This window comes from Mesoplodon bidens (assembly GCF_964165515.1).
Source record: "Mesoplodon bidens genome assembly, chromosome: 19".
Classification (NCBI taxonomy): domain Eukaryota; kingdom Metazoa; phylum Chordata; class Mammalia; order Artiodactyla; family Ziphiidae; genus Mesoplodon; species Mesoplodon bidens.
Genome location: NC_138179.1, coordinates 7547785 through 7569114, shown reverse-complemented (window position 1 = coordinate 7569114; position 21330 = coordinate 7547785). Strand labels below are relative to the sequence as shown.

Here is a 21330-nt window from a genome sequence, read left to right as displayed (position 1 = left end):
TGCAGAAGAACTGGAACTGTCATACTTTGCTGGTGGGAGTGTGAAGATCAGCTACTTTGTCAAACTGTTTGGCATTTTCTCATAATCTTAAACATACAATTATTATGTCCATGCAAACATTCATTTACTATGATCAGCAACTCCATTCCTAGATTATTTATATGTTTTTTAAAAACTTACATTCATACAAAAACCTGTTCAAAAATGTTTATAGCAGCTTTATTTGTAATAACCAAAAGTTGGAAACAAGTCAAATGTCCTTTTGCCAATGACTCGGTAAAGAAACTGAAGTACTTCCATACAAGGGGATCATACTCAGGAATAAAAAGGAAAGAATTGATACATGTAGGAAAATGTAGAGTGGATGAATCTCAGATGCTTATTGGCAAGTGAAAGAAGCAAGACAATACTGTACATACTTTGTGATTTCATTTATAGGATGTTCCAGAAAATGCAAAGCCATGGAGAGGGAGAAAAGATAAGTGCATGAGAGGAATTTGGCTTATTGGTGAGAGCAGAGTAATTACTCTCACTGCAGATCAGATTTTATTTCACAGAGCTTGTTTTTCCTGGTTGTTAATGAGCCATAATGCCTATTCTTTTTTTTTTTGGTATTAATACCATCATAAAATAAAGGGTTGATTTATGTTTTTTAATTTTATGGTGGGGAGTGGTACATTTTGGGAGTAAGGCAACGTTTTTGCCTATTGACTTTTGTCAGTCTCACCCTGTGTCTACTGTGGTACGTTCTACGGATACACATCCTTATGACTCATGTTTCTTCTGCTCTCTGAGCCTTTGCAGGTCACCATGGCTGGAATATTCTCCCCACTTACTCTCAAGCTTGTTTAGGGAAATGTTCCATGCTTCCTCTAGACTAATTTAGATCTTGCCATTTTATTTTCTTTTACTATCCTATATTTCTTTATAGCACCATAAAATTATAATTAAGTTTTATACCAATTATTTGTATAACCATGTAACATCTATCCAATTCTGTATCCTCCAATCCCCCATCCTCAAACACTACAGTCTCTGTTTATAATCAATGCACATTTGGTATTACCAGAGTCCTTTGGTTTTTTTCCATCCATATAGCCATGATTCTTTTAGAATCCCTTCTGCGTTTGATAACTTTCTTAAAAGATTAGTGGAGTCAGTGCAAATCCTATCAGAGAAGGAAACTTACCTTGGTGATGCTTTTCTTTTCTTTTTTCTCTTTGTAGGGAAACTCAACAGCCAAGACTCCTACAATAATTTTGCCAACAACAACCCTGGCAACCCCCGGCTTTCTCCTCTCCCCAGCCTGATGGTATTGATGCCTCTTGCACAAATCAAGCAGCCAATGACATTGGGGACCATCACCAAACGAACAGGGTAAGGCCTCAGGCTTGATACTTTTTTAGTAGCTGTTTTAGAGGATTAAATACACAAAAATAAAACATACTTTTTCTTTGGGTGGTTTTGATTATGCTCTTCATTTACAGCCCACATGAGACTTAATGGCAGCAGATTAAATACGAAGTATAGAACATCCACAAACACATTCATACACAGCCATGTACACGCACATTCACAGAAAAAACAAAGCAGTGACAAGTTGTGAAAACTAGTATTGGCTAATAAAAACCAGATCCATTTACTCAGGCTTATAGTTGCTGCCTTGTGGCTTTGTCTGAAAGTAGTGCAGTTGCATTTTCTTGCTTTTGTGGACATGATATGGATTTATAATGACCCCCAAATTTTGACTGACACCAATACTAAGGAGAGAACTTAATATGACAACCATGTTTCTAATACTTAAAAAAAATCATCTATATTGAGGTACAATTTACATATAATATTCTATTGTTAGTGTCAGGACAATGTGATATTATGGATAGTTTTCAAAATCCAGAGTCCTAGGGTTTAGGCTTCACTCAGATTGGTCATTAACATCCTCAGAGACCCTTGATGACTCACTTGATATCTTTGTGCTTATTTTAGCTATTTAAAAATTTTTCTAATTCCTACCTGTTAGGAATATAAAATTGTCACTTCTTTGGGTTCCTGAAAATAAAGTACTATGTCTAAGATATAAGATCATTAGATATTCAATTGTATAACAACCGTGAAACTCCACTATGTTCCCCAAAATATATATGTCTATAGCCAAATTACCTGTTTTCATCAATAAGAAATCCTGAGGTTTAGCCTAATTTGAAATGGAACAACTGTCTTAAAATTCTGTATTTGGTAGTCAAGAGAAAACTCCATCTTGGCTTCAAATAGTCTTCAAGGTCTTTCCAACAAGAGGAATAGACTTAATTATGTGGCTGCTGTATCATTATGTTTTAATATTGTTGTGCTAGGAGGTGAAGTGTTTACAGAAGCTACTTCAGGATGAGGCCTTTTAGCTCCAGATTTCACCATTGCACTGAAATTGACCCTCTACCTAGTGGAGCTGTGTTTGCCTATAAATTCCTGTTTCTGAATGCAGAAGTTGAGGTTGTGGTGTATTAAGGGAAAAATACAGCAAATCGAGCTCCCAAATCAGACATCTTATGATACAAATCATTTGCCTGTGTTTTTTAAAATTGATATCAGCTTTTTAACTCTTCATTAGTAGTGTAATTTAAATAGAATTTTTACCTCCCTTTCCTCTTATTTAGTTTCTTTATTTTAAAATAAGTTAAATAAGAGTGGCTATGGATAGTAAAGGGGTTATGAACTTATATTTACAGGTGGCTCATTTTTTTCTTTGTGTAATGATACACTTCTGGGACGTAGAATCAAATAAAAATGGGACTAAATCTTGAATCATAATCTTAAAAGTTATTTTTTCACTCACAGAAATCAGTCAGTACATAATTATACCTTCTTGATCCAACCCAGCATTGTAGAATTCTACAGTGTTTTTCAGTCTTTCTTGAATCTAAGAATCTAATCTCAAAATTGTTCCTCTTGATTTTAATTTTACCACTAAGATCCTAGATAAAGTTCTATGCCTGAAATCACGTGATCTTAGAGTTTAATTCAAAATATTTGTGGGGAGGTTGAAAAGTGAGTTTACTTCTGTATATATTTGAAACTTTCCATAATAAAAAGATGTTTATCACACACTCTTTCACTGTCTCTCTTGCTACTCTTTCTCTCTGTCTTTAGATGGGTAGAAACTATTAATCATCTGGTGTTTTCCTGTGCTACCATACTTTATGAACTTAGATAACTTCAGTGTTTCCTTTTCTTGTTAAAAACTTGGTCACAATTCCTAGATTTTCAGAGTACGTGTATTATGTTCCCTTATATTCTAGACAGTTTAATAATTATTTACTAATGAATTAAGTGATAGGAATTTGAATTGTGTGCTTTGAAATTAATATTAGTTTAAGATACATGTATCTTATTAGTTACTGGGCTTTTTTTTAAACAGCTTTATTAGAATATAATTGCTTTACAATGGTGTGTTAGTTTCAGCTTTATAACAAAGTGAATCCGCTATACATATACATATATCCCCATATCTCCTCCCTCTTTACTGGGCTTTTTATCTCAGATCTCAAACCATTTTATTTTTTCCAAATTTTTGAATTCTTTTTGGCACATCCCCTATCTTGGAGTGTTTAGAAGGAATAATTACTATTTGTCCCACAATGAGTCCTTGGCTTTTAATTTTAAACATTTTGATAGAGATTCATTCAAACTTAGCAAAAAAAGTTACAAGACCAGTAAAAGGAATTCCTGTATACCCACATTTCCCAAATGTTAGCAGTTTAACATATTTACCTTATCATTTATCTTTTCTCACTCAGCACACACATACACACGTGCACACACACATCCACCAAAAACTCATTTTATTAGTATTTTTTTCTTCTATATGGTTGTTTTCTGTAATGAATTCTATACTATGGCAGAGCTTTAGTGCTCCATAAATTACCCCACCCACTCTTCTTTTTTTCCCTCCCCTCCTACTATTCTTTTTTTCCCTTCCTATTAACAAAGATTACAGTGGCCAAAAACACTTTGATGATAGTATTCATAACTTATGCTTGGCTATGGCTAGGTTACAAGGCTTAATACCCTTAAGCCATTTTCTGAAGGGTTTGTTGATTATATTTAGAAATTGCTATTGTGACTTTACTTATAATTCTTACAGTACTACTGTAAGTCACCCAAACATTTGGTCATAGAATTTTTAGAATATAGTTTGTGGTTTTATTGTCTTAACATTTAGCATTTTCATTGAAATACATGTATTTTGCCTAACCAACAGTAATATTTGTTTTGAGAGTAAGATACATTCCCTAGGTTTCCATTTTTGACATATGCTGAGATTTGAAGCACATCCCAGACATTTTTATATCATTAGATTTCTCCCATTAGATAGTAAGGTTATATTTATTTCATTTTTATTAAAAAAAATTTTTTTTTACTGTGACCAGTTCGCAAGCTGCCCTTAGCTCACTTGCATTATTTCCATCAAATTGTATTATATTTACTGAGAATTTTGATTGCCACATTAAGGTCACCAGAGTGAGGAGCAAACAGGCTTTTAATTTTCCAGGTTATTGTGGAAATCCTGATTTACTCTGTGCTTCAGTGAAATGCCTTTCCTAGCATTTTAAAGATAAAATTAACAGAAGTATTTGACATGAATTATGTAGAAAGAGAACACAGAGCTGACTCATTTATAGAAATGTAAGTTCAAATATACCTGATAATATATCTAGTAAAATATATATTATTTGTTCCATGTCCTAGATATTTGGCATAACGGCATGAAATAAACATTAAAAATCATATTTCTAGCATAGAGATTTCCAAGGATTGCTTAGGATCCTATATTTAAATAACCAAATTTAGATGGAAGCCTTAACTCAAACCTTCAGGGGATAGACGTGTACTTACCGTGTTTCATGTCTGCCCTCTTATTTTTGGAAATATAGATCCCTGAAAGCCTGTGCAGTGTCAGGGACCATCTGTCTTATTCGAAGACATTTGCAAGGCCAGTAGAACTACAAATGGCAAAAGACAGATGTATTTGCACCTTCACGTTCTGTACCTTGAAGCAGCACTGGGAGGAAATAAGGCCTGTTTTGGCAACAGCTGTTGTTTAACCCGATTGTGGTGCACACTGGTGAAGGCAAAAGACGTGCCAAGAATCTTTTGGTTTAACAGTCACTCATTCAAACAAAACCCATTTCTTCCAGTCTAAGACTGGAGGAGTGGAAGGACCTCCATCATGTTTTTATCATGTGTGAATAAATGATCTATTAAAAGTGAAACTGGGTGCTAAGGAATTGCTCATTGTTTTGGAGTGTAAAGATTTTGTAGTAGGGATTTACTAAGCAATAGTCCATAGATGTTTGGTTGAATTAATTTTTAAAGCTTCCTATGTAAAAACTTACTAAATAGATAATTTTTCATCAATATGCTTAATTTTTTGTACATCAAATCTAAAATTATTAACATATACACATCATTTTGTGGGCACAAGCAGGGAACAGTACATTTCAAAAAGTGGTCAGGGGACTTCCCTGGTGGTGCAGTGGTTAAGAATCTGCCTGCCAATGCAGGGGACATGGGTTCGAGAGCCAACACAGCCATACATACATACATACATAAATATAAATAAATAAATAAATAAATAAATAAATAAATAAATAAATGAATGAATGAACAGTATATGTAGAATGTGCAAAAAGAGTGGTCAGAGTAATTTCATGGGAATAAAAATATAGAAATTGGGAATGAAGTTACTTCCTTGCCCTTAACTAGCTGAGGTTTTTGGTGAAGTAAACCTGGTATGACTTGTTGTCTTTCATAGGTTTCCTTTTTCTTAAATCGAGCAGCTTTTTGCTCCTTTTTCCCTCCCCCCCATGTTTGTATTTATTCATTTCTTTGTGAGCAATTCGAGCTAGGTATTAGGAACTTTGGGCCTGACCCTGTAGAAGTAGATAATGTAGTAAAAGAATACTGACTTAGGAGTCTGAAGCTCTGGTTTCACATCTTGGTTGTCCTAGGTAAATTTCTTCATCTGAAAAATGAAAGTTTGTATGTATGAATTATTATCTGTCATACTTACAGTGTATGAATTCCCACCAGGTGTATGATCCTGTTACCTACTTTCTAAGCCTCATTCATTGCTGTGCCCTAGGCCATTGCTTCGCAAGAGCTCCATTTAGAAGACATAGATGATTATTCTTATTTAGGAATGGAAGCATTTAATAACATTTATTTGATTATCTGTAATTGAAATTTGTAGACTCAATCTGCCGTCAGAGCTTGCTAAGTGAATAAGTGACATTGGCATATAGTCCTTGAGGAAGGTCTATTCCTCCTTCTAATTCAGTTAGGTCTGCCTTGGCTTATTTAGATGCTTTGACCTGAGCCCCAAATGTTATAGGTGAAGTTCTAAGAGTTAAATGGGAAAGATTTGGAGAAAGATTCCCCAGATACAGTAGCAAATGGTAATTCTCCACCTCCCAGCCCTGTCTTATCTATGTGTTATTTCTTGATAGCTAAGCTATGTATGTTTGGTTCCAGATATAAAGTAATTGATAATGTATTTTCATTAGGATGGATATGTCTACATGTGCAATATACATATATAGTTTGAGTTTCCAGTTTTTGTACTAAATCAGTAGAGTACTTAAACCACTCCATAGTTTGTTCCCTTTTACCATAAATCTGTGGACTTGGGGGGGATGGGAGCGGCGAGGGGATTAAGTCTCCTATATACTGTATTACAAGTCAGCAAGCATTACTTACTATAGAAATTTGACAGTCTGTGTGTACAGTCTCTCTTCTAGTCTCTCTTCTGCCACATCTGGCAGAATTTGAACATTAGTGTTTTTCTAATGAAAATCTTGACCTTGTAATTTAAATTTGCATGTTGAACGTACCTCAGATTAGACAATTTTCTGTATATTTCAGCTTGAATTTGCCTTCAGATCAGTAATTTGAGAGCCAGTAATGCCATAGGTCTCTGTAGTAGCGAGTGGTTAAAATTAAATTAATGAAAAATTTTAATACTTGAAAATGATGTGAGGACTGATTTGCTTGCATGCACGTAGGAAATGTGTGTCCATCAAAGATGCTGCTTAACAGGGGGCATAGAGAGTGTAGCAGAGTCTTTAGGGTTCCTGGAATATTTTGTTAGAGAATACGGCTTTACTTTACAATTTTACACATAATGTTGTATAGCCCTTTCTCTGTTCAGTATGTTTAATATTTATATGGGCTCTTTCTGATGTCTGTTAAGTGATAGTGCTTGAATTCTCATAGGATATGATCAATTGGAAAATAGGACTTTCAGAGATTTTTTTAGTTTCTATAACTCTGAAGATGATGAAATCTAATCATTATTAATGCCTTTCAGCACTAGAGTCAGGTTATAAAAGATTTTACCATGTTCAAATCAAATCTAGTTTTACTTTTCCCTTACATATAAAAAAAAATCTTCACATTTGTCTTGTTTTCAGCTAGTAAGACCAAAGCTTTTGTGGTACTGTGTGGCCTTTGAAAAAATGAATCAGAGTTTAAAGAGTTACATAGCATTAACGATTTGATACAAAGCACAATTCCTAACTGTCTTCTGACAGTCTCCAGAAGAAACCGTTTGAGAACCAAAGGCAAAGTCACTTTATGCTGGACTAGCATTTCTGGATTTTTAGTCTCTTGGCCAGCCCTGATGTTTTTCAATCAGAATTCAGCTTAAAAAGGACATAATCATGACTTAAGTGGATAGGTTTTATATGGCAGGATTGTTCAACCTGCTGAAACTTAATAGTGTTTGGAAAACACACAAATTCTTAATACCTGAATATGATAATTTGAGTTGCATTTGTTAATACAGACCATTTTAATTCCCCATACACTCTTACTCACACGCTCTCTTCCTCCTTCGAGTCATGCCCTGTAGAACTACAGCTGCGGGATTTTGGAGAGGAGGGGAAAGTCATAGGTGAAGACAGCTGGATCATGGACTTGGCCTTTGTGACTTTATATTTTCATTCTTTCCCTACTGAGGAAAGATGAAGCGGGCACATTTCAAAAGAACAGCTGACACCACCCATGCAAAGTCAGTAGTTACGTCAGTCACTCTAATTCGTTAGAGTTTGTGGCTCTTCTTTTACATGTATGTGGCAGAGGTCCAGTTTGTCAGAGCGAGTAAGAAGTGGGTGAGTACAGGTTGGGACCATGCCAAATGTACGTACTGAAGCGGGTCCTCACCCTGTTTCCCCAGACCCTGTTTTCTCCTTGAGCTGCATCAGCCTGTAGATCCTTATTTGGCTAAAGAAGGATGGCTTGTAACTCACACAACCAAGTTATGTTGTGAACAGTGAGGACTGTGTTGTCTTTAAACTTGACCACACTGCTGTTTAGTGCAGGCCTGTTTGCTACAGTGTCTGGAGGGTTAACAGTGCATTTTGGGATTGTGGTGTTATAGAAATCTTGTTGGTAACATGCTGCTACTGTCCGGGAAGGAAAATCTAGGATATTTAAAAAAAAACAAAAAAAACCACCAAAAACTTGTGTTTAATTTTTTTGGCTAATATGTTTCTTTTTTATATATAAGGAAATTTAAACTTGGAAAAAGGTATTTACTGGCTCTGTAGGTGGGAACATCAGCTGGTCTTACGAAATGTAGAAACTTAAAGTTTTGTTTCATTTTTGTTTGATTTTGGGGGTCAATCAGAAGCCTTTTAAGTCATAAAGGATTAAGATAAAACTTTCAAATTCTTTACAGTGAATCAGTTGTATTCTGATATTTGGAATGAGGTGGGAGATTGTCTAGCTTCTATACAATATATGCTAAAGAGCAACTCATGCCCAGACGTTCCAGATCACAAGTGCTTCTGTCAGAATCGTTTGAACTATTTGATTAATTCAGGTGTCTGCCTAAGGAAGAAAATGAAAGGGAGTTGGGTAGTGTGTGCCAACAATAACTTCTTCATTTTGCTGGTATTTGTGGGCATACGGAAATGTGTTGAACTTTCCATTTTCTGATCCTTTTTTTATGGCGTCACGGTGCTGTTGAGACATTGGAGTCTTCACGTGGTCACACTTAGTTAAAATGGTGTTTCTCAAAGTTCAGGGTGAGCTCCAGTAACATTTTGTTTCTGATGTAATTAGTGAATCATGAAATCAAGACAAGGGGATCATGGCTAACTTTATTTTCATTAATGAAATAGAATATAATAGAACGTAATTTCGCTACTGGTTCTGCAAACTAACAGCCTTGGCATTATCTAGGAGCTTGTTAGAAATATAGAATCTAAGGCCGCACTCAGACCTACCTACCCTGTCATTATATGCAACAATCTTCACTGTAACTAAATCCCAACATTAATGTTTACAAAACATTGAAATAGAGAATAATAAAGTTGATTACACACCAAAAAACCCCACATTCATTAAATTGTTCCAATTTGTGTGTGTTCATGTACATCCCAGCTTACACGTTAATACATTTGTCTCTCAGTATCCAAGGGGGGTTGGTTCCCACCCCATGCCCAAATCATGGATGCTCAAGTCCTTTATATGAAATGGCCTAGTATTTGCATATAACCTACACACCTCTACCCATATATTTTAAATCATTTCTAAATTGTAAATAGTTGCTGGTGCACAGCAAGTTTTGCCTTTTGGAACTTTCTCTTTTTTTTTTGATCTATAGTTGTTTGTGGATGTGGCCCCTATGGATCTGGAGGGCCAACTGTATACTTCTATGGGTCATAGTCAAAAAATTTTTGAAATACATTGTTTTAGATGTGGATGATGACATCTGAATGATGACATTTCTCTGATTGTGGTCTTATCATTAACTGTGGGAGAGATTTCCTTGCTTTGTATTGACATCATCTCTAAAGTTTTCTTTTCCAATATTTCTGTCTTCCAACTCACTCTTTCTTCTAATAGTATCTTGCTTTTCTGTTCCCTTTTTCATATCTTCTGTTCTTCAGTCCTCAGAATTGTACTCAGTTTTGTGAATATACTCAGTTCACTGGGAGATTGGTGCTAATTAGCATGATTTTTCTTTTTTAATATTCCTAGCACCAAAGTTGAAGAAGAAAACTACCAAGTTATGCAGTGCTCTTTCCTTCTCAGTTTATTATGTCTTCCTTCCAAATGTCAGATGCAACAGCAATATTTTGTTCTGTGTGCAAATATGCATAGCATGTCTTAAATGCTATGAACAGAATATTAAGAAGTATGTGTAACATTGAAGTCTGCTTTTGTATCCCCAGCTGTATTTAAAGCAAGCAGTTGTGGCTTTAGTTTCTTGTATTCCAACCTAGCCCAGTGTAGGCCAGATAGAGGAAGTTAACCTCTTCTATCATTATTAAGAGTAATGCTCATTTCCTGGAATGTGACCCTAAAATGGAAGTAAATCATACCACAGACTTGGTTTTAGTGTTAGTTCCTTTGACCAGCAATATGCAGTTCAACTTACTGTAATTAAGCAGCTTAGAAAATATGTACTTTCTTTCTGTGGCTCTGAGACTACAACTGGTGAACAGCAAACAATGCTTATCAAATTTTTATTGAGTCCCCTTTCGCTAGTTTTAAACATTTCGTGTCACACAACCACACATCTGTTGCTACTCTTTTCTCCATCCGATTATTCCATTTAACTTGTACTTTGTTTTAAAGGGCCTGTGAAGTGGATTTTATTTTATTTTACCTTAGGAACCCTACAGGGGTGCTCCAGAAAAGGGGGAGAAATAGAGCATTTTGAAATCTCTAACCCTATGAAAATTAAGGGCCTTGTTACTGCACATCATTCCATTTATTGGTTATATCAGACTTGTTAGTATCTATGGCAGGATTGCAAACGATTACTAATTTTTTAATTTATTTTATCCATACTCTTTAACAGTATAATAAACATGTATTTGTTAATGTTACATGAGTTTTCCTCTAATTTTTTGTGCATTTTCCCCCCTTTTCCATGAAGGCCTTATCTGTTTGGAGCGGGGTGTTTTTCCATAAAAGCTCCATGGTGAGTCCCAGTTCAGTCCAGCATGCCTAATTCATTTGCTGTACTCTCAGAAAGTAACTCTGTTTTGTACTTTGTTTTCAGTTGCATGGCCTGATCACAGATAGATGCACCGAATTACTGAGTAATTTGTAGATGGGACGTAAACGTTGGTGTTTAAGCTTTAAAAGATTAGTTTTCTTGGTTTCACTTCATTTCTTGAAAAGTCACATAAAAAAATCATAGATTAATATTTTTAAAAAAGGAAATTAGAAGAATTCTCATAATAATGCTAGTATATATCATAAGACAAAGGCTAACACCCAAGTTTAAAGCTTTGAGTATTTTAGTGATAGAAATTCCCTACATGACATGCTGAACATTTGAAGACAAGATTTATTTTGAAATGTAAATATATTTAAGGTATACTAAAAATACCCTATAAATTTTTACTGCATTTTATTTGGTACCAAAGGAACAAGGGTCAGTTCTGTTTTGAATAGTTTAGGTAGTTACGGAGCTACATGAGGAAATTTGTATTTCACGTAAAACCTCCTAAGTAACTTATTATTTCGAGTTATTAACACCTCCCCACCATAACTTATTTAGTAAACTCTTATGTAAGACTGCATAAAATACAACTTTTGTCAGTCTTAGACATGGTGATCATAGAAAAGAAACAGTATGTTTAATACTTTTATGTAAAGGTATGAAATAGAATATATTTAGAACCTGGTATAATATGTTTAGCACAATAGTTAAGAGTCAGGGGACTTCCCTGGTGGTCCAGTGGTTAAGACTTCACCTTCCAGTGCAGGGGGTTCAGGTTTGATCCCTGGTCGGGAAGCTAAGATCCCACATGTCTCATGGCCAAAATACCAAAACATAAAACAGAATATTGTAACAAATTCAATAAAGACTTTAAAAATGGTCCACATCAAAAAAAACTTAAAAAAAATAGGAAGAGTCAGGGCTCCAGAATCAGACTGCCTAGGTCTTAAATCCCAGCTTACACACTTCCTACCTATATGATCTTGGGCAATTTTCTAAAACCTCTCTTTATCTTAGTTTCCTTATCTCCATTAAATGGAGTTACCAGTAGCACCTACCTCATAGGTTTATTATGAGGAGTTAATGAACCGACAATATAAATTGCTTAGAACAGTGCCTGGCACATAATAAGAGCTCAGTAAATGCTCGCTGCTACTGCTATGATTTCTTTTCTGCTTTAAGGGGAAAATTCCATTTTTGAAAAGTAGTTTCTTTAAGTTAGATCATGGGTTTTTTTTTTCATTTTTGTTTTTGTCTTTTTTGCTTTTAAGAGTGAGTGAGCCCAAAAAGTTTTGGTTAATGTAAGTTATATCAATTTTATAAATTTAGTCAGAATACATGTATGTGCAGTTCTCATAACTGCTCCTGGGACTTACTCATACTGTCCCATTATACTAGGAAAAAACCTTCCAATTATTTTTCTCTTGGACAAAAAGAAACTTAAAAATTTGACACAAACTAATTTCAGTGTTCATATGCCACAGGAGCATCTGAAAATTTCATTGTCGTATTAGAATAGGGTGATAAATCATCATAAAAATTTCCTCTTTGAAATGCAGCATCAAAATTAGGATATAGATTGTGAAACTATTGTAAACAAAATCAGGGTATACAGGCATAAAAATTCCCTGAAAGTCAACCTTCATTCTTTGTGTTAACCGGATTTCTTCCAAAACAAATAAGATACATGGATCTTACTCAGGAGCTTGTAGTGAACAGTTGATTTTTAAATGCCAGATTCAACATATGCCAACATTTCTTTGTAGACCCAATTTAGAATTAAATTCCATCTTGGGATAAATTTCTCATTCTAAGTACAAAGAAAAAAGTTTTAGTATGTTAATAAAGATTGAAGTTTTAGCATAGAAGTAAAGATAAAATGACAAACACTGTATGTGAAATAAGAAAAGCCCATGCCTTCAACAGCTTATGTGCTCCTCAAATTTAAGCAAAAGTACTTGTCAACCAGAAATGATTTGAGGTTGAAACAAGATTAAAAGAGCCAGATTAAAGAAAGGGATATATGAAATATAGTAGACTTTTAAATCATTGCTTGTCTTTTAGAAGACTGCTTTGTGGTTTGTTTGATGCCATCGTTAGCTCACAAGAAACTCGTTTTTAGTCACTTATACTAGCCTAAAAGAGCCTCCTTTAAAATACGTTCCTTTACTGGTGGTGCATGTTTTTCCCATTAAGATCTTAATGAAACCTCAAATTAAGGCAGCAAAAGGAATATAAATTTGACAACTTCTTCCATGTTGTTTATAAGAGCTTCTTTGTTTTAAGAGTTTTTACTATTTTTCCATGCTATTTAGCATTCAACCTGAGAATGTTTTTATTTACTGTTTTGAAATAAAATATTATGCTAAATAAAGTTATTTATTTCATCAGGGTTATAGGACTTCCAGTATAGGATAATATTTGTATTTTAGAAGAATATGAAAATTTTATAGTTCCCCTTAAAATGTTATGTAAGTTTCATACAAATTTTTTTTATAAATTTTCAGTTGAAACATTTATATTTAGCTAAGATTTTGCTTTTGACTGATCACAGTTTCTACTAATTCTTCATTCTTTGATAAACTGTTTTAATTATTTAAATTCAGGCAGTTTCAGATGAGTCAGTTTATAATAATATCTTTTCCTTTGACAACCAAATAAGCTTGTTGGAAAGTTAATTATGCAGACCATCTTCGACACTTTAGCCATTTTCTACATTCTGGAGATTATGTATTCTCTAGGATTTATGAATTTAAATAATGGCATAAAATGATGTAAGAATCACACACATGATATACTTTTTTTCATGATATACTTTTTAATGAAGAAATTTTAAGAGAAATAGCCACTGTGAAATTTTAAAAATGAATTTTGCTTTCAGTATTACAAATAAGTAACAAGTTTTTATCGAGCTCCTAGTCGGCATGTAGTATCATGTTTAAACTATTGCTGTTTTTGACTTTCTTAGCAAAAGAAAAAATATATGCACAACAGTGTAGATAAGAGGTAGTCCATTTGAATATATCTTTGTAGTGTATAAGGTTAATTTTAAAGAAGAGTTAAAAGTTACATGTCAAATTATGTTTAAAGTTTTAATTAGCACCGAGTCTTCAATCTGTTTATAAATAGCTAATTTAAATTAATCTTGTTATTCTGAGAATATTGAAAAAAAATAATAATATAATTTCCTTTTTAGAAGCAAAGACTTATATGGAGAGGAGAATCTTATCTGGCAGGTTTACAGAAATCTCATATCTTTAAGAATAATTTGTGATAGAATAATTTTAGCTATATTATCAATATCTTTTTTTAAAATAAATACTTTCATTTTCCCTCTTAGTTTTTATTTTAGAATACACAGTGAGAGTGAGAGAAAACTTCGGAATTCCTTTTGAAAGCCCAGGCACAGTGAGGAGCATAAAGAAAAGTTTTTCTTCCTTAACACAAAGACGTAATACCACTTGTAATTCTTACATCAATATTGTGTCTAAGATTTAAACTGAAATATTGACTGTACCCTTATGTTTTAGAGAAGGAAAGAAAACGGTGCTTCTATCTCGGTTTAGCTCTTTTCCATGCTTGTGTCCTAAACAAGGCACTGGACCTCATTGTTGCTTTTCATGCCATCCACAGATTCACCACTTGTGTCCTGTTTTATAGAACATAGTAAAATTATCCAGATAGACATAATTTTAAAGCCGATATCATTAGAGTTTTGCTTTTTTTTTTTTTTCTGTTTGCAGTAGAGTGTGGAGGAAAAAAAAAAAACAGGCAAGAGAAATTCAATATGTTTCTCTGACTGAATTATATAATACAGAAAAAGCCAATGGGTAACTTCCATAGTCTTTTTAAATATTTTTAAAGATGTCATCATGTTAATGTCCGTAGAACATCTGATGGCATTAAAAATGATTCTCATTCTATGGTTAGATGGTTAGGTCTCCCAGAAGAAATGACAGAGTGTTAAACTCCTGAGTTGTAATTCAGCACCTTATTTGTTGTTGTTTTTTTCATCGTACATTAATTTTACTTTTGATTATGTTGTATCAAGTTTAGTAAATGTGATGTTTTCTGATGTGGTGAAGGTTGAATTCATTCCATAGTTCTTTATGTTTTGCTCACAAGTGCAGGCAAATTTTTCTTTTAATTTTTGAACACGGGGTTATTTATGGCTCAGGAGGGTAAAGAGCAGGAGTTCTTAGTGGAAAGGAGTCCACCAGCACTATCAGTATGTTTTGTTCTCATTTATAACCACAACACAATTGAATTTCTGGGCCCCCATATACATTGAAATTTTTTATTTTTTATATCAATTATTAATTTAATAAATTAATCAACACCCAGAGGTATTCGTTTATACTTGCAAATGTCTTGTAATAGGATTTATTGTCTCTTTCAGAGGATAAAGGGAGATATTGAGAGGAAGAAAGAAAAAAAGGCTAGTACTGGAATGCTTTCCTAAAGTGGTTGGGTCACCAGTCTATAAGTGAGCATGATTTGCAAGGCTAGCACTTTTCTCTTTTGTTCCTTTCACGTATGTATCGTTTTTCAATGTTTTATCTTTCTGCCAACAAAAGGTGATTTTGCAATAGAAATATTCTGGGTCATTGTGGAAAAGTTCAATTCTGCTTCCACCCAACATTCCTGGTCTTGGTCTTTTAAAATTTTAGGATAAAGGGCAAATTGAATCAATGTTAAGTTTTCTCCCTTTGGGTATTTTGTATAGAAAATACTTTATTAATAATAATCTTTTCTTTAGATTATTTTTCCTTTTATTTTTCTGAAAATCTAGTACACATAAGCACATATTTTAAATTTCTATTTTGCTTAAATACCACAGTCATTCCAAAGGTAGGTTGATGATAGAAATAACTTGTTATGAATATGTTCACCAAATATGCTAAATACCCCATACACAGCACTGTGTCATGCAGGAGGTAGCAAGTTATTTTCAGGGATAAAAACCCTTTTAATTACTTATTAAACACAAACTTGTACTAATGTGATTTATGAAGGCCCTATCAGGAGAACAAGAAGAAATAATGAAATATAAGAATAAAAATGAACATTTTTTCATAATTTTAAGAATACTTTTAACCTAAGATACTTATTCTCTGCAGGAGATAATGAGTTTATGTAAATTGATACTATGTTGGTGCTTTTTAGTTGTGTGTTTAGAAGCTGAGTTATGTATAACATTAAAGAAGCCTAAAAGACTTTAGCTTCTGACATTAATTGATTAGACTGTAAGCTAATAAACATACAAAATATATATATTTGCTTGGCTAAAGGCTAAATTGATTATTATATTACAAAGGTAGCTAAGTGGCCCAGTAGCAACTTTTAAAATCTATTTAGGATGCATACTTTAGATGCACCATAGACTCTCTTAAGAAGTGGCATGCTACTTGTTTTCTGTCTTGTTGCTTACCACATGATTTAAAAACAGAAACAAAAATAGCATTCATTAATTTGCAAAGAACTTTGAACTTGTACATTTTGTAGGATCATTGTTCCTTGATGGTGATTCTAGTAAAAACATAGTCACACAGTTGAAACACCTTTCAAAAAATTCTGGAATGTTTTTTTCCTCTCTCCTCTGCCTTCCAGCCTCCAAAAACTGACCAGTGGAAGTTAAAAGATGCTAGTTACAGGAACTTACAGCATTTCAGTGATGGAAATAAAGGCTTTGAAGGAACATTTACATTCTAAGGTAGTACAACAGAGAGCATCATAACCAGAAAGAACAATTCTGGTGCCGGTTACCCAGAAACCAAGGGAAGGTGCTTGTTTGTTCAGGTGTAGGTGGAGGGGAGTCTTCTCTTCTGTTGGTTTTGCAAAGGTTATTGCAGCTGTGGCAAATGCAGCGAGGAAGACGTGAAATTGTTGGTAGAAACAGATGCATTTTCTTACAGAAACTTAAAAAACTGTCATTTTATTCCCTACCAGTGGAAGTCTGACTGTGACTAGTGTTTGTGATTTAGGCATGGATGTGATTTTTATGGGTAATAACTTGTTGTGTTTAAGAAATGTTAATGATAGAAAGAAGAGGCCTTTGCATATATGGCAATGTGCATTACATGAATTTGGTCAAAGGCAGAGAGACCAAGCAGAGTGGCTTCTGATCCAGACTTTTTGCTTTCCCTACGAGGAAGACATCAAAACAGAAGGCTCAGGAAATAAAATATGTGAGAGAGTATTTCAGGTGTCATAACACCTGGAAAATGAGATTACCAAAGTGAAGTCTGATTTTTTGAAAATTAGTTGAAGGCTGTGTGCTATACAGGAGATAGCGTTGAGTTCTGTGATATGGGAATTCACAGCGCTTTCTACACGTTACCTAATACAGTGGTTCTTAAACCTGAACGTGTGCCAGAATCTCCTGGAGGGCTATTAAAAACACAGATTGTCATGCCCCACCTGCAGAGCGGGGTGTGGCCTGATGAATATTTGCATGTCTAAGAGGTTCTCAGTGCTACTAGCCAGGGACCACACTTTGAGAACAAATAAAATGCTGTAAACCTTAAAATAACCCTAAGAGGTAGGCATTGCTGTCTTTCTATTTCATATATTTTATTTATTAGTTGTCTGAGCACTGAGAGGTTATAAATAACCTAATCAAAATTCACACAGGTAAAAAAGTGGCAGCACTGGGATTCAGATTTGTGTTTCCACCTGACTCCAAAACCCAGTCTTTCTCTGTCTAACCGTACTTCATTAAAAGATAAAGAGATAAAGGATAGTGAGCAAATGAACGTAGAAATAATGTTATTTGACATTTGAGACTGACTAGCAGCGGCGAAACATTATTCTTGTGCCCCGACTGGGCTGTGATCTTGACCAGTGTACAGTGGGGCTATTTCCTGGTCTACGAGTCAGAGAAAATAATACACCATTTCTCTAAGGTGCCTGACAAAATTGCTAAGGAACTTTGGGGCAGTCTTGGACAAATTGGGAGAGAAGAGAAATATAGGATTTGCAAGGAGATGAAAGGTTGATATCAGAAGTCAGTGGTATTAGAAGCTGAAAACTGATTTGGGGAAAACAAAGAGGACAGCAAGTACTTTTTTATGGTAGTTATGTGAAGTAGCAGAAGTTACTTAATGTGTCCTCAAACATAGGAAAAGCAGAATAAAAATAGACCTATCATCTTCACAAATCCACAAAGAAAAATTAAACAAGAAATAGGAAGATCAATGACTGTAATTGCACTAGATCTTTAGGTCTACTCACCAGACGTTGTCTAACCATACATATATGTCTGAGAGCATTGTCAGGATTCCATTCTGTATCATCTCGTGTTTTCATACATGCTGTCTCCATTCAACTGTATTGTCAGTCCCACATTTTACATATTGAAGTGAATTGATAAACTATTCTATTATTATGAGATGTTTTTGCTGGTTCTACGGTTCCACTTTGAAATATCCAGGGAAATGTTATCTATCTCAAATGGGTTGACTTGGATTTTGCCAGCACATTCTTCAAAAAGAAGCTAATTTTTATTGGTATAAGTTGCTTTTCCGATAATACTCTGGAGCTTTGAACTAGTTTTACTTTTACTGCAGATCACAGTCTCACAACCACCAGTTATACTTACGACAAAATGCATGTCCACATGGGAGCGTTTGAATACTTAGGGGCAAATTTTAAGGGAAATATGTCATTTTCTCAAGGACCATGATTTTATCATGGTAATTTTTCTTTTTTTACTATCATTTTATTTTTTAAGCAAAGTTAAACCACCTCCACAAATTTCACCCAGCAAATCAATGGGCGGAGAATTTTGCGTGGCTGCGACATTTGGGACATCCCGATCGTGGTTTGCAAATAATGCAGGTCTGAAAAGAGAAAAAGGTATGTATTTTTACTGATGTTAAACTTGCCATTTGTAATTTTGGTTTCTTGAGGAAAATTCAGAGCAGTTCTCTTTGAATAATCTTGAGCCCAACAGTAGAAAAAAATTTTCCCACTCAGTTAGCATGTCTCTCCTCAACTACTCAAGTCTCAAGAAGACAGGCTATCCTCTCACTATAAATGTGGAATAAATTGCCCACTGAGTGTTTTTATTTTGTTTTGCTGGTGACAATGTACAGGTGTTCTCAGTGCTGACAGTCCCATACCATTATATGTAGCTTTTACATTTTTCTCAAACTAATTTCATGCCATTGTCTATAAAGTGTGGAGAGGAAAAACATTGTTATCCCTATTTTAGAGATGAAGAATTCGAGATCAGTAAGTTTAAATAATTTAGCTAAAATCACTAGTTAGTAGGTTATGGTATCAGAGTTTGAACCCAGGTTTTCTAATGCTAAATCTGTCCTTAAAAAATAATCTTCGGGCTTCCCTGGTGGCGCAGTGGTTGGGAGTCTGCCTGCCGATGCAGGGGACGCGGGTTCGTGCCCTGGTCTGGGAGGGTCCCGCGTGCCGCGGAGCGGCTGGGCCCGTGAACCGTGGCTGCTGGGCCTGCGCGTCTGGAGCCTGTGCTCCGCAACGGGAGAGGCCGCAGCGGTGGGAGGCCCTCGTACCGCAAAAAAAAAAAAAAAAAAAAAAAATGTACAACAACTCTGCCATGTTATAAATTAAAGGATAAAAACAGGCTCCCACTCAGAAATGAGAATCATCTTTTATGGTAACCATTGTCCCTTTGAACTTATATAGTGTTGTTGTTTTTTAAATCTCTCCTTTGACCACCAGAGTCAACTTATATAATTACTCTTTTAGTATGTGATTCCTCATTGTTTCTGTTTAGAAAAGAGTGCCTGCATTCGTGGACCAAGTGTTTAATTTTGAGTGTTAAAAATTTCCTCTTATTATTGTGATACTATTAAAGTAGGTCAGAAACCGAGTTGTTAGCGAGGTACTTTTCTGACAGGTTCCACAGGCTGTATTGTTCTTGGCAAAATGGCTCTCCCTTACGCTTAATACTGGCAGTCAGACGTCAGCCCTTTCCCTTGTTATCGCCTTTCAGTGGCCCTTTCCTTGGAAATAGGATCCCAGGCACAGCAGGCTCTTTACCTAAGTGGGAGAGGATACAGTAAAGTATGCAAGCCTTCCATTTTCTTATCCCATCTTTATTTTTTTGTTACCTCCTCAGCTTTAATGATGCTATCGAAATGACTTTTTGTTACTAGTTAAAACCCTCTGTGAAGCTCAATTTCAAATGCTTCTCGCTTCTGTTCTAATTACCCTTTTAACTTGCTACTCCTTTATGTCCCACTACTGCTCATTAGCCATTTTCTCAAAGCAGCTGTAATCGAGTCCTCTGGCATAGAGATAAGGTAACCCACCCAGCATTCATGAGGGATTTTATATGCTCCTAGGTTTACTGTAAAACCCAAGATAGAGGACTAAACCTGGTTTGGTAGTGAGGACATGTGTACTCCTTATAAAGTCATTTGATTAGATCCATATTCAGCACCTGACCTCAATGTATGACTGGGCTTCATTTGCCATGGGAGGAAAGAAGGAAGAGGATTTGGGGGAGGAGGACGTGTGTGTTTTTTTCATTTGTCTGTTTTAATCCAGAAATTTAAAGGAGGAAGTTTTCTGAGAGAGAGTAGATGAGAAGTTAGGCTGATTTGGGCAAAGGGTCTCTCCTGCAGTTGAGTTGGTGCGTCCAGTGTAACTAAATCTTAGTCCATACAGGGTTCCTTTTCTGTCAGTCCTTCCCTGTCCCACCTGATACCATTCATTTTTCGTAATGTGGGACAAATGACTACACTGCAGGCAAATACAAAAGACTGTATAATATTGTTTGAGCAGACTAGAATTTTGAGTATATTTATGTCATTCTTGAAATAAATTGCTTAAATTTAAAAATATTTTGATAGCATAGAACTTTTCATATTCGTTAGCATCTACTTATAAGAGACAATTTTTAGGCAAGGAGCAGGCACCATGTGAAAAAGTTCCTGCCTTCTTATTTTCCCTCAGCAACCTCAGGAACAGACTGAAGGGTCAATAACTTGTAAAAATGATGCTGTGCTCCTTTTATGCCAATATCACATATCCAGGATCTGTTTTCCTGTTTTGTAGATCAGTCCAAACAAGTTGTAGTTGAATCCCTCTACATTATTAGCTGCTACGGGAACTTAGTGGAGCACATGATGGAGCCACGACCGCTTAGCACTGCACCCAAGATCAGCGATGACACCCCACTGGAAATGATGACATCTCCCCGAGCCAGCTGGACTCTGGTTAGGTAGTATCTCTTTTTGTTTTTTTGTTTTTTGGGTTTTTTTTTTTTAACAGCTTTGTTGAGATATAAAATATTAAAAGTGTACAATTTGGTAAGGTTTGACGTATGTATA

At 35.0% G+C, this 21330-nt stretch overlaps 1 protein-coding gene across 11 annotated transcripts in view; it reads left to right on the top strand.

Annotated features, from left to right (window-relative positions):
* BCAS3 (BCAS3 microtubule associated cell migration factor) overlaps positions 1-21330 on the top strand; it is a 576449-nt gene that overhangs the window by 239256 nt on the left and 315863 nt on the right. For all 11 annotated transcript variants that reach the window (XM_081218975.1, XM_081218976.1, XM_081218978.1 and 8 more), the window contains exons 16-18: positions 1227-1377; positions 18750-18874; positions 21056-21221. In XM_081218975.1, the coding sequence (XP_081075101.1) occupies positions 1227-1377; positions 18750-18874; positions 21056-21221 (442 nt within the window). The remainder of the gene's footprint in view (positions 1-1226; positions 1378-18749; positions 18875-21055; positions 21222-21330) is intronic.